This window comes from Tyto alba, unplaced genomic scaffold, assembly GCF_018691265.1.
Source record: "Tyto alba isolate M040663 unplaced genomic scaffold, T.alba_DEE_v4.0 Super-Scaffold_23, whole genome shotgun sequence".
Lineage (NCBI taxonomy): Eukaryota > Metazoa > Chordata > Aves > Strigiformes > Tytonidae > Tyto > Tyto alba.
This window is the reverse complement of record NW_024881297.1, coordinates 9,830,524-9,852,332: the sequence shown is the minus strand read 5'-3', so window position 1 is coordinate 9,852,332 and position 21,809 is coordinate 9,830,524. Positions and strand designations below refer to the sequence as shown.

Below are 21,809 nucleotides of genomic sequence, written 5' to 3'. Positions count from 1 at the left end.
TAAGTGAAAAGGGTCAAGTAGCTTGTTCAATATATTTCCCATAGAAAAGTATTTCTGACAAAAAAACAGGCAACAGAAGCTAGAAAGGGTGATTTTGAAAGGGTATTTCTATTTTGTTGATAATGAAAGTGTTTACTAATTTCTACATTGTCCAGTCTGTAGAAGGAATTCTTTTTATCACTTACTGTATGTGAGGAAGGAAGCAACCTTCGAAACTATGATGAAGGGAGTTTCTTAGTTACCTCTAGCTTCATGTTATCTGTCCCTACCTATCTATTGATTTAAACAGGCCAAACCAAAGCCATCAGGCTGGATGGAGGCATTTAGAATATAAAGCCCTTCCACTACCAACCCAGACCTTTGCCAAACTATTTGCTGCTAGCACACGTTACATAAATTTGGCTGAGAGAATGTAGAGAAGAAATCAAGCTAAGATTAAAAACTGCTTATTAGTATGCAATATAGTATACATTAATTTTAAAAAAGCATGAATTTCAGTGTATAGTACAATAAAATTTCATTTGCGTTAACTGATGACTCTTTATGGGCATCTGTGGCCCCAACAGTGATTTGGATGCAGATTTTTCCCAACACTGAAAGTTTGTCATGAATTGGATTTGGAAGTTTTATTCACTTATCCTAGAACAAAATCCCACGTATTAAATATGGTGTGAAATTTTCACCTTTCCCAAAAACTTAAGGCACATTTTATTTAGTCACGCAGTATCTCCTCCTTTGGTGATTCTTGTAAGATACAATACCTGGATCAAATCATTCTAGGTCATCTCATATGCACAACCAGATTTTTACCATGAATTAAACCCAATTGTTTGACATTATTACTACAACCAGTACTTACTCTTTCATTGTATATATTCCCAAGTAATACACATGCATCCACCAGGCTTTGGCTTAGATGAGCGTTCTCAGCAGCCTTCATAAACTCTCCCAAGTACTTAATAGTTTCAGCTGCTTTTCCCTGACTGAAGCAAAGGACAAGGACAAAATTAAATATGCACATAGATGGCTTCTTCAAATGCTGGAGATCTAGCCCCCTGTTCTGAAGTAATTTTACTTTGTGATGACTCATTCACGACTGGACTTTATTTCCAAAACTGTTGTCTGGGCACCACCTGTGCTGAGACCAATGAGACTAGTTCACGCAGAACCTCTGAGGGCAGAACTGGATCCTTCAAGTGAAATAAGATGAAATTCTGAAGAAGAATATCATGCCATATTTTAAGGCCAAGAATGAAAATGCAGGTAATGATTTTACAGGGATTTTGGAGTTTCTATTATTTTAATATTTTTTTCTGCTGAGCAGCTGACAAGATTTTCAATACAGCTGGACATCACATCCTGACAAAACAGAGGAAGGAGGTAAGAAGACTTTCAGTAGACTTTTTGTGCTCCTGTCATTCAGAGCTGCCATTTCTTGCTGTAGAACCTTGGTGGTGCAGCAGCAGCAGCTCTGCAACGGTGCTATCTTTTAGTTCTGGGAATGCCTGCCTTTCCCTGAGTGTAATACTGCACTTTGGCTGGGTGGATCAAAGGTTGGTGGGGTCACACAGGCAAACCTATAAACGGAGGATTGCAAGTGTCACCCCCAAATCCCAGGGAGATCAGAGCAAGCTGAGGTCACAGCTGAATCCAAGTTGAAAATTGGCTAATGTACTTTGACAATAACATTTGCAGATTTTCTTTTTTTAATAAAGCCGGTCATATTAACAATATAAGATCTCTGCAGTATGATTACAAGATATAAGACAGACATTTGAATTTGCTTGTGAGTAAGGCACTGCGCTTTTTTTCCCTTTAAGGCTGAGGTGCTACTGCAGCTGACCTCAATATTAGCCATGAACCTGAGTCACTAATGTAGGAGTGTAGCATGCTAAATGTCAAGCCACCAAGCAAGACAGGCATTCCAGTCTTAACTAAGAAACTCACAGAAACAGAAGTTCCTGAAAGTGATAAAGAATTGTGATTTATTTTCTCACCATTTAAAACCACCTTCAAGTTATATTCCTGCAGCAAATGACTGACTGCGATTTATTTACATTACAGTTTTTATTATAAACTATATTAGGGACACGTGCTTTCAAAATCTAGCAGAAGTCTGCAATTCCCTGTCTTATGCTGTAAGAGTAATCATGAAAGGGTAGAGCCTGCCTCAGAACAGGAAACACAGCAAAGCATGGCTGTAAATTTACAATATTGCACTGATTATCTGTATGTGACTGAGATGAGCTAGATTGCTACAAAAGGATGCTAAACCACTGCAAGCTAACATGCTTGAAATGTTCAGGTATATGCTATTGTAAAGCTTAGTTGTCAATAAGTAGAGTTGGATTTACTAAAGTTTCCTAATTTAAGTATTTTAACATCATGAGACTATTAAGTATACTATACTGTAAACATTTGCCAAATGTCAAAAGGCTTCTAAATTTTAGAATTAGAAACACATTTTTTTAAAACTATTTCTTTCTCTAAGAAGAGAAAATCAAATGTTTCCCCACAGAAATACAGCATATGATTTATATAAGTTAAAGGACAAGGTTAAAGTGTTAGACAAATATTAATTCCAGTTTTTCTAGTTTTCTATATGCAGTGCACAGGTGCAACTTGAAGAGCATATTATATGGTATAATCATTAAATCCATTCAACCAGACCTTTGAGAGTTAAAAACATATATTCTGAGGAAAAGGACTCCTCGGTCCAAGGAATGAGAATGAAACAGTGCAGAATATTTGTGTATCAAGGTGATTCCAGTTTCCAATTGGGAAAACAGGACTGTTAACACCCACATCCCCTGACAACTGTCCAATTATGTATATCACACTTGGCCTACTGTTTGCAGTAGAAGTAATCAATAAAGGATGTGGTTGAGTGAACATAGATTTTGGTTGAACCAATGCATGAAAACTTAATCATTTACTCAGAGTGGAGAAATCAAATAGAGCAGAGATGAAACAGCCACTAAGGGGTTTGTTGATTGTGCCACCAAGTTTGTGGGCTAGAGGTTGAAAGTAATAAAGCAAATGGAATCAGTGACAGGAGAAAATGTAAAAAGGTTTTCTTAATTTCATGAATTAATAGAAATGTTTTGATGTATTTTTGGCCATTTTTTATACTTCACATAAAAACCTATACTCCACATATAGAAAATATTAAAATTGCTAGGGCATATAACCTCTTTCAAGCAAACAGAAATCAATTTGATACATATCAGAAAGATATTTCTCACTGTTAGAACTTCACTTATGCCAACTAGCAATCAGTTGGTACCGTTTAACAATTTTTCAAAGGAAGTACTTTTAAAGGCACTATGGCTTGAGATATTTAAAGTATGCTAGAAGGATTACTGAAACACTTTATCCTGCACAAGACCTGATAACATGATAAACAGGTCTTTCCTACCCAAAGGGCTAATATTTTATAGTTCCTTCAAAAATCTACATGTTATTTTATACAGCCATATACTTTCTATCTCCTTAGACATCACCTTCCTAAATGCATAAAATGTAATTTCCTAAAGATGTAGTCATTCATGATCCCACAGAACAGTTATGATGACTTCAGCAGAAGAGATTACATATCTACAGCAACTCATTTTCCAGTTTCATGCTAAAATGCCCTATGAGATTTTTACCCCTATTAGACTTCTATGAAAATATGCACCTTTTATAGGATTGCTCATGTGATTGAATTGGATGTATAAATCATGTGTCCACAAGAAGTCATTACCATGGTGGACACTGGCAGAATAAGCCAGGCACATGATGCTATTATGTCAGGTTTTTCCCTGAAAATGACATGCCTAAATGCACATGATAGAGATTTTCAGTTTCCCATGGTCTGTGGAAACATCTGCAGCAAAGATTTCACAAAAAATTCCAAAGCCATAGACAAGTTCTGAGCAATTCGGGAAGGCTCAGCCACTTCCTCCGACCTGTTACAAGCAATCAATGCAAATTCTCACAGACATTATCGTTATAATATATTATTTTATGGAAACAGTCATCTTTTCTTTGTAAAGACATTATCCATCAAATTTATAACAATTTGCACAAGTCTAGTCTAGATCACATAAAAATACAAGTAAAGAAAAAGTGATCAAGCCGAGTATGGAGATTCTGTCACCATCAGTAATTACTCATGCATTTATCCAATATTTTCTGAACAGGCTTGCCAGAAATTTGCTTATTTTCTATACATCAGATAAATAAATATCCAAAAGTTTGGTGTGAGAGTAAACAGAAACTTACAATTTTTTTTTAATGTGTCTCTTTACATTGGCTTTTCAAACCATTTTTCTATGACCTTTCCTCCTCCAAGGAAGAACTAGTACAGCTGGACCAGCATGATTTTGTCAATGAAAAATTTGGTTACTGAATTTTGAAAAGTAGGTTTGTCTAAAATATTCATCATACTGGGTTACACAAAGTGTTCTATTAAAGAGCATTATATGGCAAAAGGGAATTTATCTAGAAGGACCGCTTAAGACAAAGATCACAGACTCACAGTATAGTTAAGGTTGGAAGGTACCTCTGGAGATAATCTCCATCCACCTTGCTCAAAGCAGGGTCAACTAGAGGAGGCCTGTGTCCAGTGGAGTTTTGAGTGACTTTTGAAAGATGCAGACTCCACAACCTGTCCCAGCATTCAACCTCACAGTAATTTTTTTTCTTCTAGTGTTTAAATGGAATCTCAATGTATTTCAGTTTGTGCCCACTGCCTCTTATCCCGTCACTGAACACCACTGAGAAGAGCCTGCTTGCCTCTTCTTTACTGATGCCGAAGAGGTACTGAAAAGATTCCCCCTGAGCCTTCTATTCTGTGGTCTCAACAGTCCCGGCTCCCTCAGCCTCTCCTCCTAGGACAGATGCTCTCAGTCCCTTAGTCATTTTTGCAGCCCTTTGCCAGACTTGCTCCACTATGTCTCTTGTACTGGAGGAGCCCAGAATGGGACACACCATTCCTGGGGTGACCTCATCAGTGCTGAGTAGAGGCAAAGGATCTCCTCCCTCAACCTGCTCACAACGCTCTGCCTAATGCAGCCCAGGATCCCATTGGTCGCCTTTGGCGTGAGCATGCATTAGATATCTCATGGGCAACTTGTTGTCCACCAGGAAACCCAGGTTCTTCTCTGCCAAGCTCCTTTCCACCCAGTCAGCCCACAGCCTGGGCTGGTGCCTGGGCTTATCCGACCCCAGGTGCAGGACTTTGCATTTCCCTTTCCTGAACTTCCTGATACTGCCATCAGCCCATTTCTCCAAGGTCCCTCTGAAGGGCAGCACAGCCACCTGCCTGCTGGATCAACCATTCCTCCTCGCTTTTGTGTTGCCGGCAAACACGCTGAGGGTGTGCTTGGCCACACCATCCGGGTCATTAATGACGATACTGATCAGCCTTGTTGCCAGTATCGATGCCTGAGTGCACCACTAGTGACTGGCTTCCCGGTGGACTTCATGCTGCTGCTTACAACCCTCTGAGCCCAGCAGCTCAGCTAGTTTTCAGTCTGCCCCACCGGTCATTTATCTAAGCCACATTTTATCAACTTCTGTATGAAAATGGTGTGTGAGACAGTGTCAGAAGCCTTGCTAAAACTGACAGAAACAACATCCACTGCTTTTCCTTCATCCACCAAGCCAGTTGTCTTATCCTAAAAAGCTACCAGGTAGGTGAAGCATGAATTCCCTGTCTTAAATCCATGCTGACTACTGATCGCTTTCTTGTTCTAGATAACAGCTGTATGAAGCTTTCTCCATGCGTGGATCCATTTAAAATTGGGAGAAATTAGGACAGCATTTGAACGTTCAGTGGATGAGGAATTGGTTGGAAGGTTGCATCCAAAGGTTAGTGGTCAATATCTAGATGGAGATCAGTGAGGAGTGATGACCCTTGAGGGTCTGTATTGGGACCAGTAGTGTTTAATATCTTCATCAATGACATAGACAGCAGGCTGAAGTGCACACTCAGCAAGTTTGCAGATGACACCCAGCAAAGTGGTGTGGTTGACATGCCTGAGGGACAGGATGCCATCGACAGGGATCTGGACAAGCTCAAGAAGTGGATCAATGTGAACCTCCTGAACTTGAACAAGGCCAAGTGCAAGGTCCTGCACCTGGGTCAGGGCCATCCCCAGAATCAGTACAGGATGAAGGCATTGAGAGCAGCTCAGCGGAAAAGGACTTGGGTGTACTGGTGGATGGAAAGCTGGACATGAGCTGGCAAAGTGCACTTGCAGCCCAGAAAGCCAATTCTGTCCTGGGCTGCATCAAAAGAAGCCTGACCAGAAGGTCAAGGGAGGTGATTCTGCCCCTTTACTCTGCTCTCATAGGATCCCACCTGGAGTACTGTGTTCAGCTCTGGTACAGGAAAGACATGGACATGTTGGAGCGGGTGCAGAGTAGACCCACAGAAATGATAAGAGAGAAGGAAGAGCTCTCCTGTGAAAAAAAGGCTAAAAGAGTTGGGGTTGTTCAGCCTGGAGAAGAGAAGGCTGTGGGGAGACCTTATTGCAGCCTTCTAGTACTTAAAGAGGGCTTATAAGATAGGTACAAACTTTTTCATAGAGCCTGTTGCAATAGGACAAAGGGTAATGGTTTTAAACTAAAAGCAGGTAGATTTACATTAAATATAAGAAAGACCTTTTTTACAGTGAGGGTGGTAAAACACTGGAACAGGTTGCCCAGCAATGTTGTAGATGCCCCATTCCTGGAAACATTCAAGGTCAGGCTGGATGGAGCTGTGAGCAGTCTGATCTAGTGGAAGGTGTCCCTGCTTATTGCAGGGGGGGTTGGAGCTAGATGATCTTTAAAGGTCCCTTCCAACCCAAACTATTCCATGGTTCTATGATTCATAGGTTCCCAGACTTTTCTACATAAAATTTTCTCAAATGGCTGAAAGGGGCTGAGATTCATCACGATATTTTACAGTGCTGAGCAGTTTATGCCTGTCACTTATCTAAAGCTTTTCAAAGCAGACACATATGTAAGGTTTAATTTGGTTAACACTCTCAGGTCATAACCATCAGATGGGTTTTATAAAAAGAACACACAGCAGCCATTTTCCAGAGGAAGCTTTTATGGTTGTTTCTTTGTCTGTGCAATAGATTAGCAGTTAAATCCCTGTTCCTAGACCTGACAGTGAGTTCCTCCTTCATTTAAATCAATTAGAATGTTCCTTTCCTAGGAACCTAGGGAGCCTTACTGCTCTAGTTTCCCCTCTCATTTCTCCTTACCTACTGGTTTTCCTCTTTTTCAAATTGCAACAACCAGAAACCAGTGTTTCCAGATAGCTAGAGAATGCTCCCAGAAGGTGTGGAGTACAGATTTGATGCAGAGGAAAATCACTAGCCACTCCTTCTTTAGCTCTTATTTTAAGAAAAGAATTAGCACTGGCATGGTCTTTCAGGTGAAGGATTTAGCAACCTGACTTCAAAAGGATCTCCAAATCTATAACTTCTGAGTAAATAATTGCTTGTGCTCTCATTCCAGAATGCCTAAATCACAGAGAGGAAAATAATATACGTGGTTTTCTAGGAACGTCCTCTTGGCTATCTCAGGCCACCCTCTATCCAGACTGCTGCTTTTTGTGAATACAAGGAACCCACGAATGCTACTGAGAGCTGCGACACCTTTGCACTCATTGCAAAGTCACTTGTAACAACTGGTGTCCTAGCAACTAAATCTTTCTCAGTTAGGCTTAAGATAGTTTTGAAAATGGGACCTGGTATTCTAAGTCTGTTCTGTGGCTTTTTGAACATTTTATCCCATGTGCTCATTTAGGATGCTCAGAATATGAGTAGCCATGAATTATGTATCACACACCTGAAGAGAACTGTGATTGTGGCTGGTCCCTATATGCTCTGAAAGGCCAAGAGACAAGGGTTCTAACTCTAACAGGAGAATCTCCTCTGCACACTGAAATAAAATTGGCAACAAGTCCTCCTCTATAAACAATTTGCCAACCTCTATCATGCATCATATGCATTGAAGTCCCCAAACATAGGATGAATCAAGGATAAGCTGTAACCTTCACTTTAATCTCTTATTTCCCCACTTCATGTTGTAATTGTGTTAGACTACTTTATGTCAAATTTAAGAAGTTGAAGTAGCTTCAAACTAATTTACCTGGAAGAACATTTTAATGCCAGATGCTGAAACAAAAATATTGAAGACAAGTATCTTATTTGCAACAAATTTATACCTAGTTTCACATGCACAAACCAGAAATGCCTCCACAGAAGTGAGTGCAATAAATGGAAACCTACAGTTCAGAAAAGATTACACTGAGACACCTACTGAAGCTTGCTACATTCCTCAAGTTTTTCTGTCTTCTTTAACCAGGAAAATATGCCTGGATTTCTATTTTCCAGTGAGGTCCCACCCAAACTTGTGAAAAAAAAAAAGAAAATTAAAAAAGCCCCCAAAAATGCGGGAAAATAAAGGACATATTATAGTTTACAGGTAAAGAAAAGCTTGGATCATACACTTTGAAAAATGTGTACCAGTTTAAAATAACTTTTGATGAAAGGGTCACTTACTGCAAGAAGGGCACTGCTTAAAATTTAAGCAGTCAGTAATGGGAAGCGACAGACCTCTAACAATTTAAGTCTTTCACAGCTGAATGAATCTGCACTGACAGTCAGACAAGGATGTGCTAACCTACCTTACCAGGATCTCGGCTATAAATGCATATGCTCTGCCTAGGCCAGCAGAATCAGAGAGTGCTGTGAAGATTTTTACAGAGGTATTCAAGATCTGTGAAAAAGGAAAACAAAACCCAATAAATACAATGCTAAGAATTTCCATTTTTCTTTTTTTTTTTTTTTTCTCCAGTCTCTGTGTCCATATGAAACACAAAATTAAAGTTTTCCCACTTGCACACTTCTTCTTTAATTAGCTGTAATGGGACTAGGTTTTTGATCATTACTTGTAGTTGATTGAAACTACTCAATAATTACAAATTAAACAGATACAACTTGCATTTAAATTTATGTATTTTGGCCCTTTCAAAAACCAAAGATGTACTACCCAATTCGCAATATAAATTCCTTATCCATAACCTAAAGGACATTAAGAGGCTGTGCTTTTAGGAATTTCTGATAATATCTTAAGATGGTATCTTTTGCATTCATAGTGTTTTAGAGTGATACGCTGAAATACAACTTAATATTATTTTTCTTTCTTTGAACTGTCACTATGACAACTTTTCTTAGTACAAATGCCCCCAAAGTGAATAAATTATAGGTTATACATTCCAACTATGTTGTCTTACAATACTGTAGATAATGTTGTTATTTTTATGACTAATTATTCATGCACACAAGCAATTTCTTAATGTTTATTTGGAATGCACTCTATTGTCATGAACCCTCACAAAACAGACGGCTTACAGCTGCTGCATAAAAACATATGATCTTAATTTAATTTAACACTGAGATCACCTGTATTGCATAATTTCTCTTTTCATCCATTTTTTTTTTCCAGTGGCGGTGATGGGAGAGTGCATATAAAATTAAATCCTATTCTTCCCTCCCTCCTCTTTGTTGCTTGACCCAACCTATTACACACATGAGAAAACAGGAAATCTCCACAGACTATCTATGGAAATCCTTTTTGCACATTTCCAAGAAAGGAGTAGTGAATGTCATTTACCAGCTCTGAAGGGGGATGGGAGATGCCCAGGGACATACGACAGTATCCTGCATGCCCCAAGATGCCTATTCGTACTGAGGTAAAAGATAGGGCATTTTCTGTTAAGACTGCATCCCCTGTCACTGGCAAAGTGCATGGTTCAAAAGAAGACAACCTGTGTGTGCTAATACTATGGATGTCACCTTTTATGCCACTGCTTCCACTACTTGGAATTCCTAGTCCTCGAAAAAGTTTTACAACATGCAGGAGTATGCCTGGACAAGGCTCTTATTTTTCAGTTATATAACCTCTATGTGCACAAAAAGTAGCTTTTATTAATGTGCACTGCACTATTTATCATCTCTCAAGTACTTTCTTATCAGTTATGTTCTCATGTACATCAGCATTGCATCCTGTACTTGAAGGTCAGTGTCAATTGAGTTATCAATGCATAAGATAAGATAAAAAGAGCATAAAGGCACATCAGTTAGGAAGTTGTCACATCAGTTCAGAACTCACCGTAAACCGAATGCGTACTCAAAGTTGTCAAGGCCTGCATGCATCCTTCTAATAATCCAGGATGGTAACAGAAATGCGTACGAGTGTCCAAGAAACAGTTCTTGGTTTTGCATTTAACTCAGAGGACCTACAACATTTGTTGTAATAATAGTGCCCATATCAGAAAATCTGACATAAGCGTGTCAGGGGGTTTCCAAAATTTTATATACTGGATTGAAATCACCTGCACTTTAAACCGGCCTCTACAATATTGAACTAGGACACAGGGCCTCTAGTGATTACTATATAGCATAGAAATGTCACTTAGGCACCTAAAGCATAGGCTACTGTACTTTTTTCTATCAAAGATATCAGAAAGCCAAAAGAGTACAGATAAAACCAAGGAAAAACCATAGACAGAGTAGCTAAAGTAAAAAGTTGGTTCACTGCATCTCTACAACAGCTGCCAGAAAGCAGTAAGTAAATAAATAAAGCCTCTCACTCATATTGATGAAAAGTACTCATTTTGGTCCCATTACTACTACTCTACACAAATTAGATGTTTCATTCTAAATAATGATGAAATAACAATAATTAAATCATCTACATGAAAGGGAGGTAATATTGACAAAGATTTTAATTTAAAATAAAAAATTACAAAGCTTGCGTGCTGGCAAATCAAGCAGAATGGATATAGTTATGTCTGCCAGAGTCTGTAAACAGCCTGAAAAGAACAAATGGACATGAAAACTTACCTGTTTATTTTCATGGGACATGAATAACCAGTCCATCTAACTGGGTTCCTATGAATACCATGTAAGAGAAGACATGCATATGGCAAGAGAGTATTGAGCAGGCATGACTGGGGGACTCTGACAGGTGGATAAATATTGGGAACACATATAATTTGGATTTAATGGAATTTATAGGCTCCCATGAAAGTTTTTCTACCTTTAGACAGAAGTATAGCCAGAAATGGGTCTTTTACATATATTTTGGTCAATCTATGCAAAGGACAGTGATATCGAAGGAAGAGGTAGAATACGTCAATAATTAATGCTGAAAACTCCTACAGAAATGTGCAGTTTTGCTGCATTTGTAGTGCTAGAGAATACAGCTGTCATTACACAAACAAAAAGGATGGGAAAATTGTTTTAGCCAACAGAACAAAAGACTTATTAAAGTAACATACTTCTGCTTTGGTATTCTACAATAAATATTGTGCATTAAAATGTCAGTTTGGTAATTTCCTTCATGTTAAGGAAGTGTACATAAAAATATATAACATTGTGTAAAGAGATATTGAATGGGACTACATAAGAATTTATACTGGTAATGTACATTAAAAAGAGTGGGTTTGGGGATTATTTGAATCTGGCTGAAGTTTCTTCTCAAAACTCTGACAAAGTTTTCAGAGATTTAAAGTTATTGACGGGGCAAAAAGCCTTTTTTTTTTCTTTTTTTTTTTTTTTTTATTTGCTATGTAACAATTGTTCTGAGGAAGGAAGCTGTTACAGTAGATTTATCCTGCTCATTCTACGCTCCATTATAAGATTTCCATACTGTTTCAAAGGAGTTTGATACTCCTAGCAACTAGTGGAAAAAGATCATCATATATGCAGTTACACAGATTAGAATAATGTACATTTCTTTCTACCTCTAAAAAGAAAATGTATGGTAAGTTTATCAAAATAAAAATTATAAAAACTGCACTGATTCTGGTCACAAATTAGTTTTTGGCTCTATGTGACCAAGCACTCTGACTGTCTCAAACTTCCTACTTCTGTGGATCCACAGTGGTAAAAAAAAAAAAAAAACAAAAAACAAAAACAAAATGAAAATCTAAGTCTAATACAGAAATGAACAGTGGGTTTCAATCATTCCTGCAGGATGTGGGAAGGTGGCAGAGTGAAGAATTCAACTTTGTCTTCCACATTATAGAAAACTTTCCCACATGCTACCCACTATTACTTTGGTGTACGCAGGGGAAAAAAACTACAAGAAAAAAAAAAGAAACACAAAACCAACCAACCAAAAAAGGGTAGCTTTTATGGCTCCAAAATAGGAATAAAAAATCAGGATGCATTGTATAAATTCCCTTGTTTTCTTGCTTAGCACGAAAAGCTAGATACAGGTGCACCTGGAAGGAGGACAGCTACTGTGGGAGCATCTACTTACAAAATCAACTCTCTTTCTGGGTCTTTGTAAAGTCTATTGTGGCTACAATTAGTTACAGTGTAAAAATAAAGTAACAAGTTCTGCTTAAATCCTCAAACTAGAGCCTGTAGCTGGTATAGCTCTTGCACTAATTCTCTGGATAGTGGCGAGTTTCATGTCTACCTGCTTTGCCAAGAAAAATATTAGTCATATCTCAGGTCCAGATTTGCTTCTCAGTTATCTCAGCATTATGACAGTATCACCCTCCCGGGGTTATTCCATTAATATAAAAGAGATACACCAGCTCCTCCTCCAGGACTGCCCCTCCCCAAAATACCACCCTTTATTTTTTATTGTTGTCACACCTGTACTTCTTTTATACGTACATAAAAACATGCACACATCTCATTGGCATACACTGAGGACTCAAACAAAAGGACATAGGCTGCGCTAAGCATTTATACATCTGGGGATAATGGACAAAAGAGTAAAAATCGAAGGTATGAATTTATGTTGAATAAAGAATGTCTATCCAACTCAACACAAGATTAATGCTTCTACCACTATTTCATTATTTTGGTAAAATACATTACTCTGACAAAAACACAATAGAACAATATTGATTTATAATACTGTAACTTTAAAAAACACAAACCCATAGTTCTGCTCTCAGCTTTGCACTTGATACTGTTGTCAAACTTTATTGAAAATACATTTATTTTGATTTCTGAAAATCTAGCTGTGTTTAGCCATTTCACAGCTGGTGAGCAGTAAAGATGCTTCTGCCTCATTTACAGATCTTGAACATGAATCAGACAATCAACTGGAACATTAGTCAAAGAGATCACTAGCTAATGATTTCTGACAGGCGCTGCAGTAACAGGCTAAGGCCCAGCCTGGCTAGAAGCATCTGACAATATTTTTCTGGAGTCGACAATAGGTGTTGGTAGACAGACAATGCAGCTGAGTGAGACTACCGGCCTCATACCATTTAGTACTTCTTAAATAGTTTCATAAAAAACACATAGCTCTGACAGTCACTAAATAATCACTTCCATACAGTCCAGTGAAAATAAAAGACAATAGAACTGCATGCATAGGCCTTTTGCAGTTCAGTGAACTCTCTCCCATAGCACCCGAAGAAAGGTGTATTTAAAAATGCCTAACGATTGCAGTCTTTATTACCAAAATTTGAGTGTTTACACGCCAGTGGCCATCCTGAATAAAGTCAAAGAGTTTTACAATACCAGCCCAGAGGTATTCTTATTTTGGCCAAAACACAGTGTGGGAGAGGTTGGACAGCAGTAAGAAAATTGTATTGTCCATGTAATACATTGATTACAACGTGCAGCTCATTGATCCCAGGAAAATAATACACCAATATCAACCGAATGGCAGGCTGCACCTTGCTAAATGCTAAATGTATTCAGGTATAGTGAGCATCCATGGTAGAAGCAGTACAGCATTCTGTCTGCACGCTCACAATTCAGGGATACTGAAACTGGATGCCATGCTGGGGAAAGAGGGAGTAGCACCCAACTTGCCAAAAGTATTAGTTCTCCCCCTTTTTCCACAGCTGAAATTCACTAACTCAAATTCTGTAAATGTGAATGTTAACTCATTGTCTGTAGCCACATCCAGTTACACTGGACTGCATTGTTTGGATAAATAAATGGAAAAAAAATTTAAACCAGAAATGTACAAACTTTGTCACTATTCCTACAGAGACAAAAAGAATTTGTCTCGAATTGAACAATCTGATCTGTTGCAGAACTGCTATTCCAGGGACTTTAATGTGGTATTTGGATAATACATAGCATAAGCATGCATCTTGGAGCAGGGCAATCAGGGACAGGAGGGATGGGGAGGGATGTAGAAGAACTCACCCAGAAGTCTGGCCATGTCAAGCATCAAGGTGGACCACCCTTGTTCAACACCTTCCACCAGCTCTTGCTAGGCCATGGCTATCACTAGCATGTTGCATGGTTGACAGTCTCCCTGGGGGTTAACTGCTCCAGCCAGCCCACACTCTTCCCTCCCCTGTTATACTTGGCTATTGAGTGCAATGTTTACCTTGATGGTCTATAAACTTGCATGGTAATACATGCTTCGGGTTACTCATGTCTGCATCTGTTTGAAGGATTAGAGAAGATAAACATTTCACTCATTCCTTAACTGTCTATCAAGATAAGACCTAGGGTTCTTTGCCTGTATCAAGTCTTACTTGTATGCTTTGCATAATATTCAGAATATGTTTACATTGATTTGATTCTGAATGGATGATATGTAAATACAAGTAACTCATTGAAAAAGTTCCTTTCCCCAGAGTAATTTCAAACTTCTTTTGGCTTCCACAGGGTCAGGAGTTCACCCTGTATGCTGCATTTTGCTGCACAGGAAACTTAAAAATAAATGAAATGTACAGATGATTGAATAAACATTAACTTTTGTTCTAATCCTTCTTATTTCTTCTGTACTAGCTTCCGTATTATTGTTCTTAATTCTGGCCTTATGTGCCACTAACAGTTATATTAATTCTGATCCTCTACATACAGCTTTGTAGGAACGCAGTCATCATTTTATTATTTACTACACCTTGTTAAAGGGTTTTACGAAAACAAATAAAAAATTTTAAAAAATAAGCCAGGTCCTTCAAAGCAAAAACCTATGCAAATGTCAAAACCAGGTATTTCAGTCTGTTATTATTGTACAATCTGAAATCTCTACGGCAAGAGACATTACTCTAGTAAAGGTTGTTGCAATCTTTATTTAGTATGGGAATGTAATGTTTTCCAAACCAGCCATTGTTGACATATTTCTTCAAAATAAAGCATGGCTTAACAGTCTGGAGTGAAGAAGCTTCATCTGTTACCCTTTAACAGCAATATAAGAGGAAAAAACAGTTTATGTATCCTTTCCATCCTGACAGATGTGACAATAGCTGGAAACACTGTGCCTGCCAAGAGCTTTTATCAAGTATGTTATAACAACTAGTAATAAGTGTAAATAATAAATGGCTACGATCTTATGGGAAACGGTGGCAATACTAAACAATTTTTGGTGCTTGCTGATGGGAGTCTGCTAGTCTTGGAATTCCCTGGCTTCCCAGTAGAGTTTTGGCCTGACAATAAACAACAGTTTAATACTTTATCTAATCCCAGCCAGGAGGTAAGTTCAACAGCAAGCTTTTGCAGATGTTCACATCCAATAATCTATCCATAATTGATGAAACAGGGAGGTCAGATGTAATGGTTGCTACTATTCCAGCAACAAATAAATGGTTATTGACAAAACAAGGCAGTGTGGCGCTGAGTGCTGAGCAGTGACAAGCATGAAACAGTGCTGAGACAGAAGTAGCGATGTGAATACAGCCCTTCATCTTGAGAATTCCTCAATGTGATGTGTGGCATGAGGGCCACTCTGACACATAAGCAGATGGAGGTGACTTGTAAAGGAAAAATGAGATTCCGCAAGTACGTAAGAGACAAAGGCAGAGGCAGAGAAAGAAACAAGGAGAAAGGGGTGGACAAGACTGGAAATTTGGGTAAGTGCAATAATGTGAATTGTTCAGAAATGTTTTTGTATAGCAGCACCGTGATCCAGATGTCTGGACTGCTTTTATCACACTGTAGTGTCTACATGAATGTACCTGTCTGTCAGATTGCTGTAGCCTCCTAAGACATTAATATCCTACTATATGCATGTGCATGCTTTAATGCCTATTACCTCTTAGACAAAGCATCTATAAATATTCTGCTTCATGCTTATTAATATCTTTAGTGCATCCATGAACAGGTATTTTTAATTACACAAAGTTTTCCTAGTTAAAAACAAACCCTTAAATTTGCATAACACAATGGAAAAAAATGCAGAGATAAACTAGGAGGGTATACAAAGATATAAGTCAGTTAAAACCCATTATTTTTCTGCATACCTATATGGAAGTTAAGGAAAAGTTCCCATTTGGCTGAAAATCTCATATTCTTTAAGTTTTATCCCATGTAAGAAACGTAGTAAAAGGATTAATAGACTGTTTTTATTGACTGAATAAAGCTTGAGTCATTTACATGCAAATAGACACTTGAAATCTTTTGCATCCATTTCAGTGCTAAAAGATAGTATTTTTACAATGTTTGCTGTGTAATATTTTAATATGAAAAACAGTAGAATGAAATGGTGGCCATTATTGCTATATGTAGTCATAAAAAGATTTCAGACAGAAATATTTTAAATATTAATATTACTAAAATTACTTAAAGCACCAAGGAATGTTAAATCGATTTATTTAGAAGTACAACTTACTTCATACTTTGCTACCAATTCTTTGATCAGCTCTGAAATAATGCATAAGCTGAAAGCAAAACAGAAAAACAAATTGCTTCTAGCAATGAAGCAGCAAGCTCTAGGTTTTATACTGGCACGCTTCAGTGTTTTAACTTCTCAGGTTATTTATCTATCAAAGGACAAATTTTAAATTCCTTAAGATCTGATGCCTGAATCAAGACCTAGTCTCCAATCTAGCTATTGATGGTTCTGATCAAGCAAAGTTGTTAAGCATTTGCTTACACCAGAATATATGAGTTGTCCCCTTGAAGTAAGTCAATGGGAATAACTGAATTGAAATTTACACACGTATTTAATAAGTAAATTGCTGTTGCTTGAACTATACCAATTTGAGAAAACAATCTAATTTTAAAAGCCTTACTTTACAGAAATTTTTTAGACCCTGCTCATTTGAGCTAAACTATACAAAGGAGAACAAAACCTCCCAGATTATGAATATATTTGCATTTAAGTACTGAAATTCCTGAGTTTGTGCAGTGTAGGTACAAATGTTTAATTTCTCAAAACACATAAGAAGTCTGACTTCTGTAAGTATATTATCTAACAGAATTAGAACATTTCTTATACAGTTTTTCAGACATTTGCTACAGTCCTGGGTGTAATATGTACAGTTTCACTAATGGACATACTACTGACAGTTCTTACAATCTTTCACGCGATTGTTTCTCAGAGTATATAAGCTACGAATTTAGACATGCTGTAGCTATCTCTTTTTCTCAATTATATACAGCATTTAGGTTCTAAGGTTTAGCACACCTAAGCTAGAAATCCAATATAGTTTAAAGTACATAAAGTAAATAACCTCTATAACATACAGTTGTACTGCTTTGTCTTTTTTGTTCCTAGCCTGTGGGAATAAAACGAGTGGAAACTTGTATATCAGCAGTAATTTAAAGAAAAAAAAAAAAAAAGTATGTTTTATTAGCTACTCTATAAAAAATTTTCAATACAGTAAGTAGAAAATGTCTGCCTGTATTACATCTTTCAACTGGCAGAAAACAGCTAATTAGAGTTTTAGAAACCTCAGTCAGGGCAGGTGGACTAATTGTAACCTTACATCCCAGAAAACAGACACTGTATATCTGTGGTCACAATCTGGCTCCCTTGTCTGGGAAAGCATAAGGAAAAGCCATCTCCTCTGGCCATACCTAGCAGAGAATACACAGAAAATAGCAGAGATTGTTCCATCCCATCAGCTACATAAAAGAGGTAGGACCAGAGTGAAGGCTCCATGGTTGCCAACTGCTCTGCCCTCCACACCTTGGTGAAAAATAGATGCAAAGATATTTTTATTCCCTTGCAGGGCAGGTGAAGGAGTTTTTATGGCTTTGTCCTTGATGTTTCAACATATTAGAGCTAAGCAAACCTCCAGTAAGGGACAATTTACTTCTTTTAAGTTCAGACATAACAGTTAGCAGCAATTTAACGGAAATGATTTAGAGTCATACAAAGAACTCTCTTGATCTTAGGATATATATTGTTATCATTAATGCAGAAACTTGTAAATATTCTTGTTAATGTCGTGCTGCAGTCCCCTCCAGTTCTTTTGCAAACTCATACAAAGAGTTTGTGTGCATGCAAGTGCATATGAGTACAAAGTAATAATAAAACTTGTCATTTTGTAATAGATATCCCAAGTAAAAATCTCACAAAAAGAGAGTTTGAACTTTGGGAAACCACATTTGATATGTTAAATGGCTTGACTTCTGAATTCAGGATGTTTAATATACATATTTTAAGTAAGACTACGTAAACCTTATAAACATACCTAAACCCAGCAACTTTCATACTGTTTGAGAATTAAATACAAACATGCAAACAAAATAATGTCCTCTGTGTGTGGTTCCCAAAATAGGGGTTTTAAACTCTTTGTCACCAACTCATATTCAGAAAACACCAGTGGTCAGATAGTTCTAAAATTTTGAAAAGGTGCTATAGATTTACCTAATGGAACATGCAGTCAAATCTGCAGCTCATTGCAGTTGTCTTGCTTTTCTGGGATGTGTGAATGATTTAATTTAAAATTGTAATGAATGAGATGAAAGTCCACCAATTTATGGTGTTTTGGTAGCCAGTCCTAAGGAACATTAGACTCCTAAAGAGTAAAGTTGCTATCAACAAGTTACTAGCGCGTTATTTTCATTGTTGCTATGGGAAAACATGGAAATCTGATAATCTGATTTGCTTGTCATCAAGTAATAGATTTTTTACATATTTAATACTTTTTTTCTCATGCTCTCTATTTTTTTTTATAACTTGACTACTGTAATTTTACAGCGGCACTGCATTTAAGAGTGTTTCCCTACAACAGGTATTCTTGTGGCACATTTATCTTGACAAAAATCCAGTTTACTGAGTGGAGTTATGCTGATGCCATTAACCAAGCAAAATGCAATTTGAACCACAGACTCAAAAGGAAAATGGTGCCATGTTCCAAGGCAATGGTAGTGGACACCATATCACCAAGATGCAAATCTGTGTGGTATACAGAAAAGTACTGAAGGAAAATAGTCATTACATCTCAGGACTACTCAGAACATTTGACCTGTTTTTTTTTCAGGTTTTCAAGAAACTGTCTAAGAAAAATTATTATCTACATCCAACCAACAGAAGAAATCCTTTCTTTACTAAGAGACCATTAAATTTCATATCCAAATAAAAAGTTAGATCTTTCTTTCACTTAATTCTTAAAGTGCTAAATTAACAACAAAAAAATAATTGGATGATCAGACATCCACCTCTTTCCTGAAGTTTCAGGTTGTCTTGAAGATTCTTAACACAAATAATTTCTCATTTCTTAATTCCATCAGTATTTGAGTCAGTATATTTTGTCAGGGCAAAGTTCACTACCAATACTAATTGTTCTCACATAATTTTGCTTGTACTATCTTCACCAGTGCCTACCAGCAGTGGGACCTTTAAGAAACATGAAATTTAATCAGTTTCAGAATTGGCTCACTAATTCCCATCCTTCAAGAAGAAAATCTTTCTCTGTACATAATCCACTGTCAGTGTCAAGACCAATCAGAAGTGCCTATCTTCAAAGATGACTCAGAGTTTTGTCTGGTTTTTTTATTCCTCAGATATGAAAAATACAAAATTTCTATGAGTACAGTTTTAAGAACAATTTAAAAATCACTTTAATAAAAGTGAAACCTCTAGGAATGAAGAGACCTTGTCTTAAACTGGTATGCCAAAATGTTTTTTCAAGGACATGATGCCACTTGCTAAGCTGAAAATGTTACACTTCATTACTAATGGCTAACTCACAGACGAATAAAGGACAATCTGTCTGATTTTAAAGAAGGAAGTTTGAAATAATTTCCATTTATTAGTATCTTTTGATCTGTTTTGCGAGTCTCCATTTAAGTGTTTCTTTTTGTAGTAACTGTAATGAAAGCTTAAACCTAAACTCAGTGGTCTACCCAGCCACCACTGACAGAAGAGTGTTCTGAAGTTCAGCCTTCTATCAAAGTACTAGAATAGTAAGCAAATCTCAAAGAAATGATGGTCATTCTTCTCAACTGATTTTCACAATGTTTGGGAGAAAAGCAGACAACGTTCAGTCTACCTTTTGGATTTCTTTTACTCGCTAAGATCCTCCTTGATTCATCAAATTCATACATACCTATAGGCATAATCTATATAATTAGATATAATGGATATAATTAGAGAAAAAATACCTTGCATACTAACTTCAGAATATCTGCATCCCAGATACATTTACTTATATTTTCTCTAGCTGCATGAGTTGAGACAAAATTTTCAGTTGTTTTGACATAGACTTTTTCAGAAATTAACTTTATGGTCATAAATCACCTCTGATTACTTTAATAGAGTCATTCTGAATGTGAAGATGTCTTTGTAAGTTCATAAATTTTCTTGATAATTTTATGCCTGTGGCTTGTATATCGTAATTCTGACAATTCATGCACATAGCATTATGTCATAAATCACCACATTTATTTTGGCATGAGTCTCAGTACTCATGAACACTGTCTCTATTATTTAAATACGTAACGTGTGAAATACAGGATTCAATATCCAAAGTAAAGAAACACTTAGAAAAAACCTAATGCTCAGACAAGGGACGAGGAATGGAATTTTCCTGATGATTTGGGATGCAACTCTAATTGAAAGAGAAAAAACCCTTGATGCCCAACTCTTTGAAGCATTCCTGAAAGCCCAGTTTAAAAAAAAATTCCCACATCAAGCATTACATTACAGTACCTTATGCAAGATTTCTAATGACACAGAAATGTTTCACTTAATACTTAGCTTGTTATACAAGTCTGAAGAGAAACAAGTAAACAGCAACTTTTACTTTAAAATTAGCCTATGGAGAACTCTCCCGGACAAAATCTATAATGTTTAAGATAAAATCCATATAATGTGAACTATTAATATTTTGTGTCATATTGTGTGGAAAAGCCATTAGGCTTGATTATAAACCAGATGATATGAAAAATATTATGAACATACAACATTGTTATTGAACATAATTAGTTCTCAGGATTTTAAACTTGCACACACTTATGTTTTTACATCTGAGTAGGTATGCTGAAATCAATCATATATATCAAATAAAATTAAATCAATTTATACAGATTATGTTAGATTATACACCAAGTGCTAGCAAATAAAAAACCTTCTCCAATAAAACTGGCCCATTTGATACAAAGTTACTAAGTATTTTTGATATAATAGGCTGCAGCTTAATCATTTCAACCTTTAATTACTGCATCAGATAATGAATATTTTGAACATATGCTTCTCTGCTTGGCTAGAAGACATGAATGAAAGAGAAACAAGCTTATATGCATGCTACCGTGTGTGCATGTTGGGGGAGGGAGTAGCACATTGAACAGCAAAAGGAACCAAGTGGCAACAATTGGAGGAAATGGTATCTGTAACAGCTGCTCCTTTCAGATTCCCCTAGAAGGAGACTGCCTGAGGTGGACCACAGCACAAAAGGATAAAGAAGATGAAAACTGATGCAAAGCAGCAAAATAACTGCTGAGACCCCTGAGTCTACATCCGAATAGTCCCAAGCTGTGTGGCAAGACCTCTTTAGCATGCTACAGAAGCTGGTGATGAACTACATATTACCATGAGGCAAACTGGCTCCTAGCAGTATTGTCTGCATGTTATGTGTAATGATAACCAGT

The 21,809-nt window shown here is 37.1% G+C and overlaps 1 protein-coding gene across 1 annotated transcript in view; it reads right to left on the bottom strand.

Moving 5' to 3' along the window:
* TTC29 (tetratricopeptide repeat domain 29) overlaps positions 1-21,809 on the bottom strand; it is a 138,372-nt gene that overhangs the window by 56,369 nt on the left and 60,194 nt on the right. Inside the window, exons 9-10 of the mRNA XM_042796872.1 lie at positions 8,675-8,766; positions 860-983 (exon numbers count right to left, since the gene is read on the bottom strand). Coding sequence (XP_042652806.1) covers positions 860-983; positions 8,675-8,766 — 216 coding nt within the window. The remainder of the gene's footprint in view (positions 1-859; positions 984-8,674; positions 8,767-21,809) is intronic.